The 19976-nt window shown below is 49.7% G+C and overlaps 1 protein-coding gene across 1 annotated transcript; it reads right to left on the bottom strand.

The window, feature by feature from the left end:
- Nucleotides 1–701: 701 nt before the first annotated feature.
- Nucleotides 702–19476, bottom strand: AVIL (advillin). Its single transcript, XM_082741991.1, has 20 exons — nucleotides 19452–19476; nucleotides 17188–17272; nucleotides 15814–15888; nucleotides 14918–15114; nucleotides 13196–13304; nucleotides 12996–13106; nucleotides 12499–12701; nucleotides 11827–11905; nucleotides 11622–11720; nucleotides 10794–10947; nucleotides 10584–10684; nucleotides 9953–10090; nucleotides 9689–9847; nucleotides 8531–8710; nucleotides 6977–7122; nucleotides 6604–6748; nucleotides 5023–5211; nucleotides 4317–4385; nucleotides 2685–2801; nucleotides 702–1315 (listed from the first exon to the last, which is right to left on the bottom strand). Exons 2-20 carry the CDS (start codon nucleotides 17251–17253, stop codon nucleotides 1202–1204), a joined length of 2451 nt encoding a protein of 816 aa, XP_082598117.1. The 5' UTR covers nucleotides 17254–17272; nucleotides 19452–19476; the 3' UTR covers nucleotides 702–1201.
- Nucleotides 19477–19976: the final 500 nt, after the last annotated feature.

Below are 19976 nucleotides of genomic sequence, written 5' to 3' on the forward strand. Positions count from 1 at the left end.
GAAGAGTAGAATCTTTTCCTTGTTTGTGTAGTGCTGGGTTTAGCTTTTTTTGTGCCTGACTTGTGCCAGGTTGTGGAAAACAGCAGGGGGGCCTTACTGAAGGGGCCCGCCAGTATCTGGAAGGACAGATGTAAGCCGTTGGGCTGCTGCTTCCTTCAGCCAAGACCTATTATGGTAACCCTAAAATGTCGAACCCCATTGATCTTAGTGCTTCTGTACACTAGTACACTAAGTGTACAGTACACTGTACACTTAGTGCTCCTGCACACTTTGTGATGCCCTGGACAGCGCTTCTCTCCTGGTGTGTTCCCCAGTACGTTACTTCTGCCACATGGATTCCTTGGGAGTTGTTGACTCAAACTTTGAGCTGTCTGGAAAATGTGGTTCATGTGTTGCTGTCTATGGCGTGCTTTGAAGGCTCTCTGCTGTGGTGTGCACACTGGTTCTGGCCTCGTTACTGAAATTAATAACACATGGCCCTATTTCTCTTTTGGATAATGGGATAGGGATGGGTGGGGACTGAGGTTTCCTGGACAGCTGTAAGGCAGATTTTGGCATTCTTGTGCCAGAAACAGGACTTCACAGTGGTCCAATTACCCAGAGAACTCACTCAGCAGTGCCTCTTGCCTACCCCAGTATGGAGACGTTTCTCCCTGCATCACAAAATAATTACCATAACAGGCAAACCCCTACTACTGAACTACGTTTGCTCATACAGATATTTTAATTTGAAAAGTTAAAAATCTCTGGTACATACAGATTTGGGCATTTGGATTTTGCCCTTGGGGTAGATGATAGAAATACCTTCAGTGATTGGTGGGTTAAACAGATTTTGCAAACACCGATCTTAACAATTTAAAACAACCTTATGTCCTTGCCCCATTATTAAACACTTTAAACTTAGCTTTTTTTTTTCTTTTTCTTTTCTGACTTCTCTGGATTCTTGCAGTTTTGGTGCTTTCTGCTGAGACTTTAGCTGGATGGCCACAAAAATAAAAAAGTGGGTAGTTAACATTTTAGGTCTATAAGGACTACAGAAGCAGTGGTGAGAAAGATGGAGAACATGCTGTGATTTGCAGACCTTACTGTATCTAAATTAAGTAGTTGGCTATTAGGCAGAAATTGGTAGATGAATTCTTTCCTGTTATTGGCTCTTTCTGCTCTCTTCTGTGATCTTGCAATAGGCATATACCTTCGTGCCTTAGAAAAGCCCCTTTTCTTTCTTCATTTGGAGTTGCTTCCAGCCAGGCAGAGCAGCAAATTGCCCTCTTGTGATGCCAAACACAGAAATAAAATCCTGTTCAGAGAGGTAATTCTAAGAGAGAAAACAGTCTCTAGTTAGGAAGACATGGCACCCATCAATGACAATAGGGTGGGGGAAGGTGGAGCCAAGAGACCATCTTTGAAGGGGGAAGGAGAAGGAATTTTTCAGAAAGGGGGTAATGCACTTAAATTATTCACTGGAGGGTTCTTGGGTTGTGGAGTCCCATTTTGGCCTGAGTAGAAGCTGACCAGATTTGTTGCTCTCGTATCCCACCTGGTACCCGTTTTTTGCCAGAACAACAAGAATTGGGTTATATATGATGAATCCTAGACATCAGGTTTTGGTTGAATGGAGAACTAAATTGAGAGTTGGTTTTCCTTGCCTTGTGCCCTTATCTAACCATTTTTTATTCAGACATTTTTGAATGCATGATCACGTGGATCTTGTTCAGAGCATAAAATTCTCCTAACATTTATTTATTGAAGCTTACTGCATAGTTGCTATCTGAGTAAAATTATTAAGATATGGCTTCTGTTTTCAAGAAAGTTGTAGTCCAGATCCTTAAGACTTGGTTAGCTAAGACACTATACAAAATCCAGAGATCCTTCCCAAATCAATTCCTTCAAGGGGAAAATTAGTGCATTCATTCAATATCAAAGTGCTAATTCATTTAACCAAAACTTCAAGAGAGTATACTATATGCCAGGCACTGTTTCAGGTGCTGAAAAGCAGAGAACGTAGAGGTAAACAAGACAGAGAAGGTCCTTGCTCTTAAGCAGTGTTAGGGTGGTCAGGGAGGGCTGTCTGGAGGGAGGCAGCTTCGGAGCCAGGACCTGACCTCTGTGATGATCTGTGAGAAGAAGGGTCTCAGGTGGTGTAAAGGCTCAAAGGCTGGGATGGAGCGTGTTTAAGACAAAGGGAGCCCCTGGCTAGAGGGTAGCGAGTAGAGGCCAGTGGTCTGAGATGACATCAGAGAGGTGGGTGCGGGCCAGATGGTGTAGAGCCATAGAGGCCACAGAAAGGATTCTAGATTCTTTTCTGTTTGCAGTGGGAAGCCTTTGGAGGTGTTTTGAACAGAACAGTTTTGTCTGCTTTAAGAGCCTATTGGCTGTTATGCGGGGGGAGAACTGATGGTTGGGACAGGGGTTGAAGCTGGTTGGGGGACTACTGCAGTAGTTCGTGATGGCTGGACAGCAGAGAGACGGGGAGGAATGGACAGAGGCTAGCTGATGGACTGATGTGGGAGGTGAGGAAAAAAGGAGTCCTGGGTTTTTGTCTTGAGCTACTGGGTAGCTCAGAGCTCAGATGTCTGTTGAGGGGCCAGCAATGTGCCAGAGCTGTCCTAGGCTATGTGCTGAGACGGGTGCTTCCCTTCTGGAGAGCTCCACTCCCAGTAGACACAATTCCTTTAGCCACTCACCTCCTTTTTGGCAGGGTTCACATCCTCAGGCAGCTCCTGATTTTGATTTTTCAATAGGACTTCCAGAGGGTAATATTTTGGCTCACAATTCAGGGAGAGGGTTGCATTCCTCATGTCCTAGGTAAGATAAGAACGTCGGCAGGATGAAAGACTGTTCAGGGTCTGTGCAGTTCAAGTTATGTGTGCATAATATTTAACATTTCAGCTGATACCACTGCCCCCTTTGTGATCATCTTTTAGAGCAATGATTCCCTAAAGCTGGCTGCCTGTCAGAATCCTCTCGGAATCTAAAATATTCAGATTTGGGGGTCAGATCTTGGGAAAGCTAATTCAGTGAGTCTAGGGTAAATCCTGTATAAGCAGTTGGGCTTAACGCTGTGCTTAAATCTCATTTCAGTACTGTGATCACAGACCTTCTTTTGGCTTGGTGTTTAGGCTCTCCCATTCCCAGCCTTTAAATGACTTCAAATAGAAGTCATCCTGTTGTTAAATGCATTTTAAAGATGCTACCTGGCCATTAGCTTTGGAATCTGGAGTTTGTAGAGCACAAAGGATGGAGCCGCAGACGGCTTGGAGCCCACTACAATGCGTTCATCCTAAGGCTAAAGAGCTGTTGGCTTCCTGGCCAGAGGCTGCACTTCTTTTCACCATTGGAACAGGGCCAATGGCATGAGTTTTTGTGGACTTCACAGTCAGAAACTGTAAGCACATCGTTTGGCTTAGAAGCTTCTTTTTTTTTTTTTTTAATTTTATTTATTTATTTGACAGAGAGAGAGAGAGAGATCACAAGTAGGCAGAGAGGTAGGCAAGAGTGAGGGGGAAGCAAGCTCCCCATCGAGCAGAGAACCCAACTTGGGGCTCGATCCCAGGACCCTGAGATCATGACCTGAGCCAAAGGCAGAGGTTTTAACCCACTGAGCCAGCCTGTCACCCCTAGAAGCTTCTTATTTATGAAAAATACTACTAGTCAGTTTAGTCTGTCCTGAATGATGGAACTGAATAATAAAATTAGTTTTTGTAGTTTTTGTTTGTTTGTTTTTTAGCTTAAACAACAAACATTCATTTCTCATAGTTCTGAAGGCTTAGAAGCCCAAGATTAAGGTGTCTGCTTCCTGGCTTGTGGGTGGCATTTTCCCAATGTGTCCTCAAATAGCAGAGAGCAAGACAGCAAGTGCTCATAGCGTTCCCTTTAAGGGCATTAATTCTGCCCGAAAGGCCCCACCTCCTCATACCATCACATTAGGGGTTAGGGGCTCAACATATGAATTTTGGAAGACAAAATCATTCAGTCCATAATAACAGGTGATTCCTAGGTTGTAATTATTTATATCTATGTTTAAATATATATATGATATATAACTATTTATATTTATGTTTATATATGTATATGATAAATATATATTTTTAAGCAGCAAGTCTGTTCTAAATTCTGGAAGGCAGTAAAATGAGGAATTTGGCTTTGAGGCCTGCTTTGCTATTGATTAAAACGACCTCAAATCCGAAGCCCACTAAAGTGATACTAAGGAGGACACGATAGGGTTTCGCCTGTGCTGTGTCTGTAGCGTTTACAGTTTCTCCCTGGCTCCAGCTGCCTGTGTGACTTGCTTCTGTCCAAGAGCAAATGCAACTCACAGCAGTGATTCTCGTGATAGCAGCGGCATCTCCCAGCTCTTCTTTTAACTGTTCATAGGATTTTCCTGCCTGAAACAAAAGAGACAAGACAAGACGCGGTGCTGCTTTCAGGGGGAGGGACATCTCGGGCCTCGTCTACCCTTGAGGAAAGCAAAGTAGCTGGGGAATCAGAAGACATTGCAGAGCTAAGCAGAAAAGAAATACCCCTTTCTGGGTCCACACCAGATCAGGTCCTTCAACCCGATCTGCATTCTTTGCTGGTGTTCCCTAATCCTCCATACAAGACCGAAGAAGACAGAGCAGTTGAATAGGAGTCAGAAAACCTGGCTTCTTCCTAATAGTGACTTTGGACAAATTCCCTTTCTTTTAAGCTTCCACCTTTTTAACATGGGAAGCAATGTTTGCCCCAGCTGTCAGGGTGGTTGTAAAGCTCAGAAAGGAGATGTGTGTGGATAAACTCTCTCAAGCTTTGGTTACTTCTGCACATGGCTTAGTCCTGAGACAAGCTGGGAATTCTCTAACCGGACCTAGTGCCGTGGTGGGCAGAAAAGAGAAGGAAAGTACAAATTAAGGGAGTGGAGAAGGGTGGGGGAAATGTGGCCCTGGATTTATTCAGCCTTTGAGGAGGTACCCCGCCTTCCCACTGAGCTATTCGTGTTGAGCTCCCGGGCAGTAGGGAAGTCTCCCCCATTCTCTCTGTTCTTACACTCCAAACATGAGGGTCCCAGGCCAAGAACCAGCCTGTGAAGATGGGAGGCTCAAAACCCTGTTTGATGATCAGGATCGGTGTGTCGGCATCCCGGCCGCTGGGGTGAGTATGCAGGTACTCCTGGGCCGTGGCAAGGGCTTTCTCCTTCTCTGTGGCATTGGCCTCAGCCCCAATCCACAGGAACACCTGTTGTGGTAGAGGAGGCGTCTTACTGGGCTTTTAGCAAGGACTAAGTACTAAGTGCCCTTCCTTTCCCTGCTCAGTGAACCACAGCCTCAGAGAACTTTCCCAGCCTCGTTTGTTCAGCAGAGAAAGGTTTTTCCCAGAATCAGCTTGGTGTTCATGATGTTCAGTAAACATGTATCTCCTAAATCTACATGTCCAGTCCTGAGCTCTCGTTGAACTTCAGCTTCCTGAACTCAGCTTCTTGCAAGATACCACCTCCCCCCACTACTGGCTGTCTCTAGGAAGTTCAAACAGAACCCCCAAATGTAGCTCTTCTTTTCTAGACTTGTGTCTGTGTCATCCATTCTTGGTCCGTGCTATCCACCCAGTCACGGAGGGCAGTAACCAGGAGCCATCCTCGATGCCGCTGTACTCAGTGAGTCACCAAGGCCAGCTGTTTCCCTCCTATACATTTGTCAATGTGTCACCATTCCCTCCATCCTGGCCTCACTGCCCCTGTGCAGCCCGAGGTGGCCCTTATTCCTCTTACTCGACTGTCACGGTGCTCTCCTGACTGGCCTCCCAGTACATATTCTTCTGTTGTTCCCCCCGTCCCTCCTCTCCCACACTTTGCAGGGTGATCTGTCGAAAGCACAGGGACCGTGTCATTCACCTGCTTTCCATAGCGTGCCACGATAAAATTCAAACTTGACATGGTAGGTAAGGCTTATACGTACTTCTTAGCTTCATTTCAAACTCTTTTACTCTATCTTATGGTCTGATGATATTGTCGGTAGTTCCTGAATACTAGTCTATTCCATGCCTTGCTTTTTACTTGTGTGATTTCCTTTGCCCAGGATGCTCTCTCTACCTGATTAATGCCCACTTGTCCTTTGAGATTCAGCCTGGAAGCCATCTCCTCCAGGAACTCTTCTCTGAACCCCTAAACTATGTTGAGTGCCCCTAATTTGTGCTCCCATGGCACCATACTTCCATCATAGCAAAATGAGATTTTTCTGTCCAGCTCCTCCATCAGCCTGTCGACTCTGAGAGCACGGCCCCTTCACCTTGGTGACCCTACCCATGGTCACTGGAGCATGAAGGAGGTGCTGAGTATGTTTGCTGAGCTGAGCTGAGCTGAGGAAAATAGGGTGTTAGGGAGCAGTTGCCTTGGAGATCTCCCCTTTAGGCCCCTATATTCCCTAAGAGGCCCATCGCTGAGTGTGGAGCCTGTCGCTGTCTCTTCTAAGAAAAAGAAGTCATGATGAGAAGATGGACTGATTTCCCCAGGGTGGTCAGTTTCAAACAACACTCTGTTCTCCCTATCCCTGGCAAAAAGTGGGCTCTTCCTTCGGTCACCACTGACGGAAGTTTGGTTTGTCACTTGTTCCAAGCTCTCTGGCTGTGTCTTACCTGGTCCCAGGTATCCAGGAGCATCACATCACCTGGGTTCAGGTCATCCTGGGTGAAGTCTGTGATCTCCGTGACAACGAACCTCCCAGTCTTATTGGAACATTCAAAGAGACGAGGCTGCACGTCCAGGATTTCCTGCTGTAGTCTGCAATACAGTCTGTTTAGAGGAACTGAGCTACTGAGAAATCATGTGTTTCTTTAAAATTTAAATTCTAGTTAGTTGACACACACTTCAGTATTGGTTTCAGGGGTAGCGTTCGGTGGTTCATCCAGAAATCAGGATTTTCAAACTCTAAGGCATCCTAGAGTTTGTGCAGCTCACAAACCAGGGCAGCAGGGGGAGCCCGTAGGAGGTGACACTGCGTTCCCATACCTTTTGTCGTTAGCATATGCAGTTTTCCCTCCCAGCAGGTCCCAGAACTCAGGCGGCTCCTGGCCCTCGGCCACAGTGTCCTCGGTGCGCTCGCAGAGAAGGCTGGCCAGCTCCTTGGCCATTGCCCGCTCATCTCCACTAGACCCCTGAGAGTGGGATGAGGAGAGCACACGTGTTAGTCGCACACAGACACATTGATGTTGGGGAGGGAGGACCCTGAGTGTACTTGGATCAGCTACCAGGCCACAGTGGCTCAGGATAGGGAGCTAGGTTTGGTCTAGTGCTGGGAAAGGAGCGATAGGGAGAGGAAAAGAGCATGGTGGCAAAGAACAGGACTGGACTCTGAAACCCACAGTGGATGTTGGTCAGAGGCCCCTTTGTTTCACCTTCGGTTGGAATCTCAGCACCTCCTTTTGACTTTTTTTTTTTTTTAAGAGAAAAAATTTAAATTTATTCTTTAAGTTACATTAAAAATAATTCACTCTTGTTGGTATACGGTTCTACGAGTCTTGACCAACACAGAGAATCATGTTATCGCCATCAAAATGCAGCTAGAGAACATTGCCTCAGCCCTGCCAAAATTCCCTCAGGCTACTCCCCCTTTGTCTTCAGACCCTCCCCAAATCCTTAACCTCTGGCAACCACCAATCTGTTCTCCATCACTGCAGTCTGCGTTTTCTGGAATGCTATAATTGGAATCATACACTAGGTAGCCTCTGAGTTTGGCTTCCTTAACTTAGCAGAGGACATTTGAGATTCACCCCTGTGAGGATCAACAGCTCTTTTCTTTGTGTTGTTGAGTAGTAGCCTACCACAGCAATATACCACTGTTTTGTTCATTCTTCATTTGGATTGCTTCCAATTTTGGGTCATGATGAATAAAGGTGCCATGTATATTTGTGTGAAGGTAGATTTTTCTTTCTCATGGGTAAATAAATGCCTAAGCATGGATTGCTGGATCATAGGTGTGTGTTTTATAAGAAACCATCAAATCGTTTTCCAAAGGCTGGATCTGCATTCCTAACAGCAATGCCCACGAGTCCCAGCCTCCTCACCTGCACTTGATATTGTCAATTTTTTTTTTTTTAAGACATTCTGCTAGGCATATGACAGCATCTCTGTGGTTTTCACTAGCATTGCCCTGATGACTATGGTGCAGAGCATTTTCCCTGTCCAGTTCTCTTTTGTAAGACAATTTTGGTAAAACAATTCTGGTGTTTAGTGTAGATGCACTCTGAGTGGAAAAAAACCACATTTTTAGTGTTTGTGTTCGATGTTAATGCCTGTCCCATTACAATCCAGCAAACTGGTGTGGAAGATTGACTTATCCAGCCTCCCTCTGTGTAGAAGTTTACGGAGCACCTCCTGGGCATAAGCAATGCTGTCAGGGAGTTTCTAATCCTGGGGAACGCTGGCAGATCCTTTAGGAAAAGACTCATCTTCTTGAGGACTGCTCCAGCCTACCCCTTAGTTCCTTCACCCTTGCTGACAGGGAGGTGGGCATAGGGCCGGTCTCCAGTGGGCTGATGTATCCCCTAGGCCCAACTGTCTTACCTTGCCATACCACAGGTAGTGCTCTGCCTGGGTCTGTAGCAGAAAGACATCATTGGAGTTTAGGGAGGAGGCAAAGGCTGGAACCTCTACAGCTTTGGTGTTAGATTTGTCATTTCCTTGAATCTGGAAGAGCCTGACTGGTGGATCAGGCTCAGCATTTCCTTTTCTGGAAGTCCCACCCTAGAGAGAAGGAGAAAAGCCAAATCTTGTTCTAAGGGGCACCGTGTGTACAGAGCACTGGGCTAGACATTGTAGAGATTATGGATGAATTTAACCCTGCCTTTGACCTTGGGGAGCTCCCATGCCAACAGGGAGAGGTCAGGTGAGCTGGAATTATGGTACCAATAATATTAACTCTCATTCTGAGACTTTTATTGTATACTAGACTCTGTGGCTGGTGCCTTACCCGTATCATTTTGTGGAACCTCATAACTGTGAAATAGGTATTTATCTTTAAAGATTTATTTATTTATTTGAGAGAGAGAGCAGGAAAGATAGTGCATGTGCTCCTGACCACGAGGAGGGGCAGAGGGAAAGAGAGAGAATTCCAAGCAGATTCCCTGCTGTGTGGAGCCTGATGTGGGGCTCAGTCTCCCAGGACCAAGATCATGATCTGAGCTGAAATCGAGAGTCAGACCCCTTAACTGACTGAGCCACCCAGGCACCCCTGAAGTATCCTATGGTACAGATGGGAAAACTGAGGCTTTGCAACCTGGTAAATAAATGACAAGACTAGGACTTACCCACAGGCTGTGTGATACCAAGCATATGACATTACATATTCCTGGTATTGCTTCCGCGAGGGGCTCCATGGAAGAACTGGGACTTGAATTTAAAGGGGGCACATCCAGGGGCAGGGTGGACAGGACTGTGGCACACGTGAGGACTAATGGGGAGATCCCCTTCACTAGGGTGGGGAGTGTGCGTTACCTGCATGGGTAATACGGGTCAGACTGTGAAAGACTTGAACGTTAACTAGGCAGATTTTGAACTTGAAGCCCTGGGCAGTTGGGATTCCCGGGAATGTCTCAGAGAGGTTAACCTTCTCTTCTGTGTCTATCCCTGGCCCTGGTCTCCGTCCCTCCTCTCCTATATGCAGACTAACTTACTCGTCTGAGTATTTCTGCTCCTGGCATCACTTTATCTGAGGGGTCTCACCTCAAAGATAACCAGCTTCCCTTTGAAGATGGCCATGAAGTGGCGGGGCTCCTTCCCCATGGCAACTCGGACCTGCACAGGCGCCCCGTCGAACTGCTGATCCACTTCCACTGCCTGGTATGCTGAGGCCGTCACCTCGTCCTTTGAGGCATGGCGGCCCTGCAGGGGTGAGAGGGGAGTAGTGGGTCCCGGCTACCCCTTGCCCCTGCCTGGTGCCCGGAGGAAGCATGGAGATCCCAAGTTCAGAGCCTGCATCAGGCCTACCTGCCAGATATACAGGATGTAGTGTGGCTTCCCATGAATCTCGTACGTGTAGAGAACCAGATAGCAGTCTCCTCCATAAAAAAAGCCGTACCACTGATGCTCCACAGGGACCAGCTCCAGGTTTTCAATCCTCCAGACCTGGACACAGAAGAAGATGCAATTTCCCAGAGATGGGGTCCCTATTTGAAGAGATGGCCGCCCGAAGGGAATGGGAATCCAGGTGGGTGAGGCCCTAACATCCACCCACAGCACAGCTTCCCCCTCTGGTTCTTCTTTCCCAGTTGTGAGGGCTTTTCCCGTTTGCAGTTTGCATGATTTGAATCCCGAGGAGAACTGGGTCATTCCAGCTCAGTTGCATCCCTGCCGTGGCTCTGAGGTAATTTGACTGTTTCTGCCAGTGGAGTCATTGATAGCCTGCGGTGGCGGGGAGGGGGGGTAGCAGCCTCTCACTTCCCTGAGGGGTTGTGGGAAAGCGTAGCAGACTGTGGCCACCCCTGAGAGAGGACTCCTGAGTTCCCAGAGGTGAAACCAAAAGCAAAGCGGAGCAGAGTCACCGGCTCCTCTGGCCTCTCCAGCAACACGGCTAGGAGGGCCGCAACTGCCCGCCCTGAGATGCGCATCCCTGACTTACCTCAACTTTCCCGTTGCCATCGTCCACCATTCTTTCCTGGGCTGCGACCTCGGGCTTGGTGTGCAGCAAAGTCACATCAAATTTATCCTGGAAAACTTTCACTGCAGAGGAGGGGTTGGGAGAAGCCAGGTGAGTGAAGAGCGTCTGTGCCTGCCTTTCTAGAAAGTCCCTGCCGTGGGAAGGTCACCAGGGGAGCAGTCTCAGTCTCACCGATTTTACCGACACCAAAAGTTTTCCCTAGGCCCACGGTCTGGTCCTTCCCTGACCACTTCTGGAACAGCTGCTTGAACATGGCCGACTCAGCACCGTCATTGATCATCTCCACGTTGGTGCTGCTGGGGTAGCCCTTCATCTGGATGAAGTGCTGAAGACACCCCCCACACCCCGAAAGGCAGGTCAGTCAGGGAAGGCACTGGGTTCTTTGTCTGGTGACTCGCCCCTTGGAAGCCAGTTGGTGGGACTGCCCCCTTGTGGGAGCCAGAGTCAGATGCTAACTCACTCATGTCTAGGCACCAAGTTATCTGCCTCAGGGAAAGGACTGAGGGGAACATTTGCCTATCTCTGGCTTGGCCTGTTATGATTATTATTATTATTTTTTTTTTTGCAAGATCCTCTATACTGTGTTCCTGCCGCCCTCATGCACTACATTGATTCTGTGCCACATCCATTTGTTCATTTATTGTTGTGTAAGTGCATCCTGCTGGGTTCACCTGCGTAGGTCTGGACAGTGTCCTGGGCCCCTTGAGGACAGGGCTGTTGCCCATGAGGTGATATCCCCTTCGATAGCAGCAGCCATGTCTACTGAGCAGGTTAGGTGCCGGGTACCATTCTAAGTGCCCCACAAACGTTACTGACCCCTCAGAACAACCCAGGAGTTGTCTCTCAAACCTGGATTTATCCCCAGGTTGTGGATCTGACTGAAGTCTGTGTATGTAATGGTGAGGTTGTAAGCCCAAGTGCCTCGTCTGGCTCTCTGAACTCATATGACATGGTCCTGACAGAATTCTGTGGACATATCGCACAGCTTGTAGCTCCTACCAGGGCTTTAGACATGGCTGTCTGTTTCTCGGTCTTTGTGGCTCCTCTTCCCTTCCACACATAGATCTTGGTTCCACATTGGTCTAAGATGTAGCAGTCCTGAAGCGGGCAGGGATAGAGGTGGTTACAGCCAATCAGGACCATAAGGAAGATCTCTGAAGCCAGGTCTGGCTGCAGAAGCCGCACCCACCCACACTCTACTCACGTCATGGTTCAGTAAGTCCTGGACCAGTGGCCTTGTCGCTACCTCTGTGACCGCCAGCTGCCCAGCAGAGTCCGAGACACTGGAAAAGAGGAGAAATTAGCCTGTGCCTTCTTTTCTGCAAAGCGTCTTGCAGTCAATTTGGTATTTTTTTGGCTTCGTTTCAGTAGTTTCTGGATGAAGTTTGACTTCTTATGACAGGCGTGGCTTGAATGCAGACAGGAGTGTGATGGATTCTGTTCTTGGGAGGACACTTGGGTGCATCTCTCTCCCGAACATGATCTCCTCCACAACCCTGGGCATGGATAGACCCAAGTAAAGGAGGAGTGTCCTCAAGAGACCATGAAAGGTTGCTGACAAGAACAGGAGATAGCTGCCTCCTTGAGTAGGGAACACTGAGCTCCTTCTGAAAGCTGCATTTGAAAAGGATTAAAGGAAAACCAGATGCCTGGGGATACCTGGGTAGCTCAGTCTGCTTTCGGCTCTGCTTGGGTCAGGATCTCAGGGTCCTGGGATCAAGCCACCTCCCTGCGTGTGTGTGCGTGTGCATGCATGCTCTCTCTCTCAAATAAATACATAAAATCTTAAGATAAAGCCAGATGCCTGTACCCAAAGTGAGGAGCCAAAGCACCCGCTACCCCAGCTTCCAGCTGGCAGCCAGGTTTAGTTACTCACTGATACAACATGATGTTTGATTTCTGCTGCTGATCTATGATCTCATCAGGCACGGCAGGCTTGATAACAGAGCGCCGGCCGAGGGTGTCCTGAAGGACCTTCATCAGCTCCGGACTGGCTGCCTCCTTGTCTCCCTCGATCACACCTATCTCAGCACGGCCCCCTCGTTCCCTGTCGCGGATATCCTTTGCCAGAAGCGTAGCCTGTCAAAGAAGCCCAAGGAAGCACTCAGTCCCCCTGGGTACCCTCTGGCACTTGCAGGTTTTGGCGGGGAGTGACCTGGGTCCCAGACACAGGAGTTATTCTGTCACTTAAGATCCCGGGGTGAGTCACAGACTTAGGCACTTGGCCTGTCTCTAAAAAAGATTCTCCAAGGCAGGGGTCTGTCTTCTCATGGGAGTCAGCAAGGAAGGATGACGGAAGAGGCAACTGAGAGAGTGCACGCCTCATGAGTGGGCCTGAGGGAGAGAAGGTGGCGAGACTGGGAAGAACCGTACCTTGAGTCGCTCTCCGCTGTTGCTCTCTGGGCCATTCCACTGGATGATGACCTTTCCGAGGTCCAGCAAGAAGACATCACCTTGGTTAAAACTGTCCCAGCTCATGTCCACCTGCGGACAAGGAGACATCATTCAGGAGGAATTCTGAAGTACCTGGTGGGGAGGCTCCCAGCCTAGGACCGACAGTGGGCAGGGCTTACCTCCGTGGCCCTGATGTTTCTTTTCCCCTTCACATGTAAGAGCCGCTTCACATCATAGGTGTTAGTCTCCACATGCTTCATCCCAGAGGACACACCCCCCTTCTTGTAGCTGAGGGGATATCCAGATAACCCCCAGTTACTTAGGTGCTAGGGACTGGGGAGACTGGTTAGATAGACACAGCCTCTGCCCTTGGGGCAGCAGTAAATAAGCAAGGGAAACAGAGAAGGTGGTAACTGCCACCCCAGAAGGAGACTCCATGACAGCCTTTTTGACAGAGTGGTCTGGGCAGTCCTCTCCAGAGGACTGACATTCAAGCTAACATATTAGGAGGACTAGTGTTCCAGCACTACAGGGTGAGGACCCCATAGCATGGGCTTCGTTGGTTCTAGCAACTGTCTGAATCTCAGCATGGGACAAGGAGGGGGCACAGGGAAGCAGTCATGACACTATGGCCTTAAGACAAACCTGCTTGGGGAGTTTGATCTCCTGGCCCCCAAGATTCCCCCAACCCCCGCATCCATCCCAAATGCCCTGCACCTGCAGGACGAGCAGAAATCCAGTGGGACATTGCTCTCTGGTGACTCATGGGGCATGCTGTGCCCAGCAGGTCCTCAGTCAGGAAGACTGCCAACCAGCAAGAAGCGCCTTGGACCAGCCTCAGATCTCTCGAGCTCCTTGGAATTCCTTTTTGTTTTCAATCTCACGTGCAAAGTTTGGAGTTAAACCCCTCAGTTTGTGGAACATTATCACTGTCCTTTCCAAGACCCCTCTCCTGTTGTCAGTATTTATGCATTCCCTCTTCTCTGCATATACTCTGCCCCCCCCCCAGACACCCCCTCCAACCATAGAACAACTGCCTTTTTATTTTCATTCAGGTAAATATTTCCTATTGTTTTGTGGGTGTGTATTTTTTTTTATTTTTTAATTTTATTTATTTATTTATTTATTTATTTTTAAAATATTTTATTTATTGACAGAGAGAGAGAGATCACAAGTAGGCAGAGAGGCAAGCAGAGAGAGAGGAGGAAGCAGGCTCTCCGCTGAGAAGAGAGCCCGATACGGGGCCCGATCCCAGGACCCTGAGATCATGACCTGAGCCGAAGGCAGAGGCTTAACCCACTGAGCCACCCAGGCGCCCCGTGTATTTTTTTTTAAAACAGAAGTTGGCACTGTTCTATATTTCAGGCCCATTTCTTACTTTGGTCACTAAGTACCATGTTTTTAAGGGCTGTCCACTACTCAGCAGGGCATCTGCTCCACGGCCTCCCTTTGCTGCCTGGACCCATGCAGTACTTTTCCTCGTCCTGTCTCCCCGTGAGGGGCCCTTAGGGCTTCACACGACCCCGCTGTGAACATTCTGGCTCATGAGCCCTTGTGGAGCTGGGTGCATGAGAGGTCCCCTGAGTTATACACCCTGGAGGGGGACTGGCTTCAGTGACAGCAGACTGCCCTACAGCGGGCCGTGATCATCCTCTACCCCTCCACCCACCTCAGGCCGCCCCCCAACCCCTGCCGCCCTGAGGGGCACTCAGGCTCCTCTTTCCCCACAGCCGTGCCGCTGCTGGCCTCCGCCCTGCCCTCTAGTCTGCCCTGCTCTGGTCTAGGTGAAGTGATAGCTTTATTTCAATCTGTGTTTCTCTGATTCTTCGTATACCTTAGCCTTTTTGGTTTCCTCTTTAGTAAACTGCCATTTATGTCCGGGCTCTGATGGAACTACTCACATGATGCCCTGCTTGAAGTAGCCATGGAAGGTGTCAGACTCATGGTACTGGACCTCTCGGTGCTGCACGGGGCTGCCCCCCAGGTAGTCATCCAGCTGCGTGGTGTAGATGGCTGCGCAGGCCTGCTCGTCCTGGGAGGAGTCCTTCCCGATCCAGAAGTGGATGTCCTGGGACAGGAGGCTGCCCACCCTCCGTGTCTGGGGTGTCCAGAGAGAAGAGGTCAGGAGCCAGCTCACCTAGCCCCTGCTCTGCTGCTGGCCCCCAGGCATGGGAAGAACACAGCCATGGTGGCTCGTGGCCCACCTCAGGCAGGCTCTGGGTCTCTCGCCCTCTCTGCAGCACCCTGTCCAGACCTGGTATGTGGCTCAAGCTCTGGCAGGGGCCCAGATGTCCTCCCACATTTGGCGAGAGTTGACAGCTTACTGTTCTCCGACTACAGGGAGACCATGGGCATCTTTTCCAAGCTGAGCCACAGACAGGCCTTGCTGGCCCTTCACGCCCTGCACTGCCGTGCTAACACAGAGCTGAGCTGTCCCTCTGCCTGGCTCTGCCGGCACTGTTCCTGGGTGATACTGTTCCCTCTACTAGAATGAGCATTTGGAGGCGTGGCCTTGGATTTACCTGGTGGGCCTCCATACCACTTTACTGTGGGGGCTGGGCCCCGGGAGGGAGAGGTGCCGCTTGCCGAGTCCTCCCTGAGGTTTAGACCAAGGGCCCCATGCCCTAAGAATGGCCTTTGATAGTCAAAATAGGGGCTTGTTCTGTACAACACCGACACCGAGGGAGAGTCAAGAGCGATACCAGGAAACGGATTAGCACCAGCAACAGGCCTCGGTGGAACCCAGGAATGGCTCTCGGGGGAGAAGCTCATGGGAACCAGGGGTGGGGGGGCTCACCGAGAGGATGACGTAGCAGTCCCCCTCATAGAAGTTGCCATGGGCGCTCAGGGGTACTAGCGCCAGCTCCAGTTTCTGGAAGGACAAGGGCTGTGATAGTCCACTGCCCACCCCCCAGCCTCCATCATTTGGCACAGGTGGCTGGGGAGAGGTAGGGAAGATGTCCCTGCTGATCCTAGGGGGCATGGTGGCCAGCCACAGGATTAGTGGGCCCACCCCTCTAGCTTGTGCTGAGCTCGGCCTGCGTGGCCCCAGGGCTGAATCTGGGTCCCTGTCTTCACCCTACCCCCCTCCCCACCACCTGCTTGCTCTCACTATACTGGGAGGAGCCTTGTGAGCTCCTCCAGCCCTTTGCAGGGAGAAGAGCTTTGTCAAATCCCACTCTGAGCAGCTGCACCAGTGTCTCCAACACAGTTCTCCAACCCTGACCTCCCAGAGCCGGGCAAGGGTCATGGCTGTGAATAGAACGTGGGAGTTCTGGGGGGCTAGGAGAGGTGAGTGCCAGTGGTGTGTGGGGCTCCATGCCCAGCATTCTGCATTGGAGTCTGGGGGTGAGGACTTGATGTGTCCCTTGCGCATATGGCTTGTCTCAGGAGAGCCATTCACATGGCCTCAGGGAATTCTGTAGTCATACTTGCTTATGTATATTCTACAAGTGTGTTAAATGTAACAATGTTAAATATACCATAAGTAACTTTTAGTTCCTATTTTGAAATAAACAGGGAGCCTTAAGGGCTCTGGGTTTTAGGCAACCCTCCCTGGCCTCAGAGCAAGGAGGTGGGGTGCGGGGAGAGGGGTTTCTTACATCTGACAGCTGGAGTTGCCCAGGCTAGGGCTGTTCCCAGCTAGATTGCTGGAACTCGAGGTCAGCCGGAGGAGCTCAAGCCCAGGTGGGGGAAGTGATGAGTGGCACCCTGATCTATGCAGTAACCTCTGTGCCCCCCCCCCACCCCACTAACACTTGGCAGGAGCCAGGGTACCCTGTGAAAGACAGGTTTTCCCTTTTTTGGACAGAAACAGCCAGGAGTCTTGGGTCTCCTGGGTGGGCCCAGGCCCCACCCATTTCTCTAGGGCATTTACTGGAAGTGCAGACTCACTCACTGAGCAGATGGCAGGATAAAGGGCAAGCTTCATTTTGCTTGGAGCCCTGCTTTCCAGGGCTAAAAGCATTTCCTCCACCTGTCACCACCTGCTTCAAGTACCCAGGAGGGGTCAAGGATAGGAAAAATTGACTCTGATGTTGCCCCGTTGCTGTTTCCAAAGGCAGGAGACGGAGGGAGTACCAGGGCTGTCGTTTAGCAGACTGGGGTGACCAGAGACCACCCCCACCCAGATCCTGTGTGAGCAGGAAAGTGTGACTGCAGCCCAGCTCACCTCTATTCTCCAGGTGATGATCCCAGGCTCGTTGCCCACAGCCCTGAAGGCGCTGCTCAGAGACATGGCGCGCGTCTTTCCAGGACTGCAACATCACAGAGTGAGGGGGGGAGATGATGCCTCTTGCATCAGGCATCCCTCCAGCTTTTCCCCTGTCATTTCCTAGTCTCTTGTCAGTCATCCTGCCACATCCTTGTGGGACACCCTGCACCACTTCATGGCAGTGGGGGAAATGACTTGTCCAAGTTCTCACAGTAAGTCTGGCTGCACTGGGGGGCGCTCCTCCCAGAAAGAAGGTCGGCTTCTCCCTTGCCACTTCCGTTGTCAAGAGCTCTGGTAAAAGCCATGGTTATCTACTGTGCGAGATCACTTTATGTTACGTCATTTAATTCTTATAAACTGAGTAGATTTTCAGCTTACATCATAGGCTAGTTGAGGTTTGGAGAGGTTAAATAATTTGCCTGATGTCACACACTAGAGTGAAATCTGTATCTGGCCCTAAAACCTGCGCTTTTAGTCACTTTGAAGTTGTGTAACCCGTCTGCCTGCAGTAGCACGCGGGAAGAAAAGCTTGTATCAGGGTATCTCCAAGCAGGGCTGCCTTCTCTCATTCGTCCAGTCCAGCTCTGCCCAGGGTCCTCACTTACCAGGTCTGCTGTCAACTCTTTGATTTCCTCTTTAGGCTTTTACTTTCCAGACTTTCTCTTTTAAGGAAACTGTCCTAAAAGTCAAATAGCCCATCTTGCTTTTGCCCTCTGACAAATATATTCCCTGTGCCTCGCAGAAGAGGGAAAGTAACATGGCTGAGTGGGGTGTGGGACCGAGTTTGGGGCACCCCCTGGGTCCCCTCCCACATAGACCTGCAGGAGCTGGTGGTGGCCATGGCCGCCCACAAGGCAGGATGGGGAGAGGGAGGAAGTGGAGAGAAGTGCGGGAGGATGGGGCACCATCTGTGTTCAAGGCGTGTCTAGGCTTAGCAAGGACTTCTACGCATTCATGCTCATGGAGCGGCTTTGTATCATCAAAATGCCTGCCTGGTTCTTGCTCTCAAGGAGCTTGCATTCCGGTAATACTTATAACTGATGAAGGCTCTCAAGAGGCATAGGAAAAAAGATGTGCTTAGTGGATTTACATAAAGTAAATAAGCAAACACAAAACCTAAAACACAACCCACCCAGAAAGGGCTGCACCGAGTTTTGCAATCCAGAGGCATAAAGCGCTTTTAAGAGGAGCCTGTCTGGCCATTGATCCTTGAGCCCTGGTGGATGAAGTCAGTTCTGGAGAGTTTGTGCCATTATCTAGCATAGACTTTGGCAAAACACAAAAAACCAGACTCCCTTTGTGTTCCACCATAACAAGGCTAAAGCAGGGCAGTGACTCCGGAGCAGCCAATGTTTGAGGATTTAATTTGATAACTTGTGCTGCCCCACCCTCCCCTGTGCAGCTCCCAACTGCCAGGAAATATTTGTTCAGGTTTTCCTCAGACACTAGATTTCATTCATTAAAGGCAAATGCTGTGACCCAACCAGGGGAAGGGGACAAGGGCCAATGAATTCATTTATTAAAAATGAGAAGTTTCAACCTGGGAAAAAACCCAACCGGCTGGCATTAATGAGGGCTGTGACTCTCCGAGGCCAAAAGCAGTCCCATTTCCCTGCAGGGACTGGACTTAAGTGATGGATAGGAAAGGAGCTGGCTGGGCCAAAGTGCCCCCCGCCGCCAACCCTCCCCCCGTCCCCCGCCCAAGGAAAGGACACGCTCAAAGGCGTGGAACACTGGAAAATGTGACTCCATATGTGACATCGAAGTCCCCCAAAGCTGTTTCTCTCTCCCTCTTCCCCAAGTCCTTATTTAATTCCCCGGCACTCCAGAAACCTTTGGGGTGGGGTGGGGTGGGGTGGGGTCCTGAAATCCCAGGCTAAAAGCCAGTGGCCCTCAATTCTTATAGACAGCTCTGCGAATGGACCCCAAGCAGAGGAAGCTGGTTCTATCTTACCCCACACCATCTTTCTGAGCTAGGTGAATGGGGCCGTCTCCTTATTTCCCAGCTTTTGAAAAAGTGCCCTATCTGCTCAGTGGTTTCTAAAAAGGGCCTTAAATGCTCAGCCGGAAGTCTGCAAAACTAGTTACAAACTCCTGGTTTAATCTTTTAAAAGTATCATCCAAGAAGACAAAGGCACAGAAATTTCAACCTCCTCTTCCTTTCTTCCTCTTTCAGTAGGATTGCTCTACTGATGCACACCCATCCACTAAGCCCATCGTACCTTGTCTTCGCTCCCGCAGGGCCTTTCAAGTTGTTTTCCAGCGAGCAGCAGCGGCTACCAGAGAACCACCCCAAGTCGGGAGGCGCCAGGTCCCGCTGCCTTAGCTTAGTAATGGCTGCACAGACACGGGGTTATATTTGCTTGTGTTTGCATCTTAACCTCATTTTCCCAGTCCTGGCCAATCACAGCCAACCTAGCCCTGGGCTTGACTTATTCAAACCAGAGGGGAAGCTTTATCTACTATCCAAAACAACAGAAACAAGAAGAGCGAACCTTTAAAGGCTTTTCTCTTTTGACTCCAGCTCCACGCCCTGATCTAATTGATTTTTTTTTTTAAAGTGCATAGCCCATCAATAATGCAGGAAAGAGGGTGGGAGGATAGGAAGTTTGCCATATTATAGCTATGGATGCATTATGCTGATGACAGGAGGCAGAGGCTGGAGCTGCCCCTGAGCGCCTGGGATGTCTAGGCCAGCAAGTGCCTCCTTGAGAAGCTTCTGGGCATTTTTCAGAGGAGGGAAGTCC

Source organism: Mustela nivalis (genome assembly GCF_964662115.1).
Source record: "Mustela nivalis genome assembly, chromosome: 7".
NCBI lineage: Eukaryota > Metazoa > Chordata > Mammalia > Carnivora > Mustelidae > Mustela > Mustela nivalis.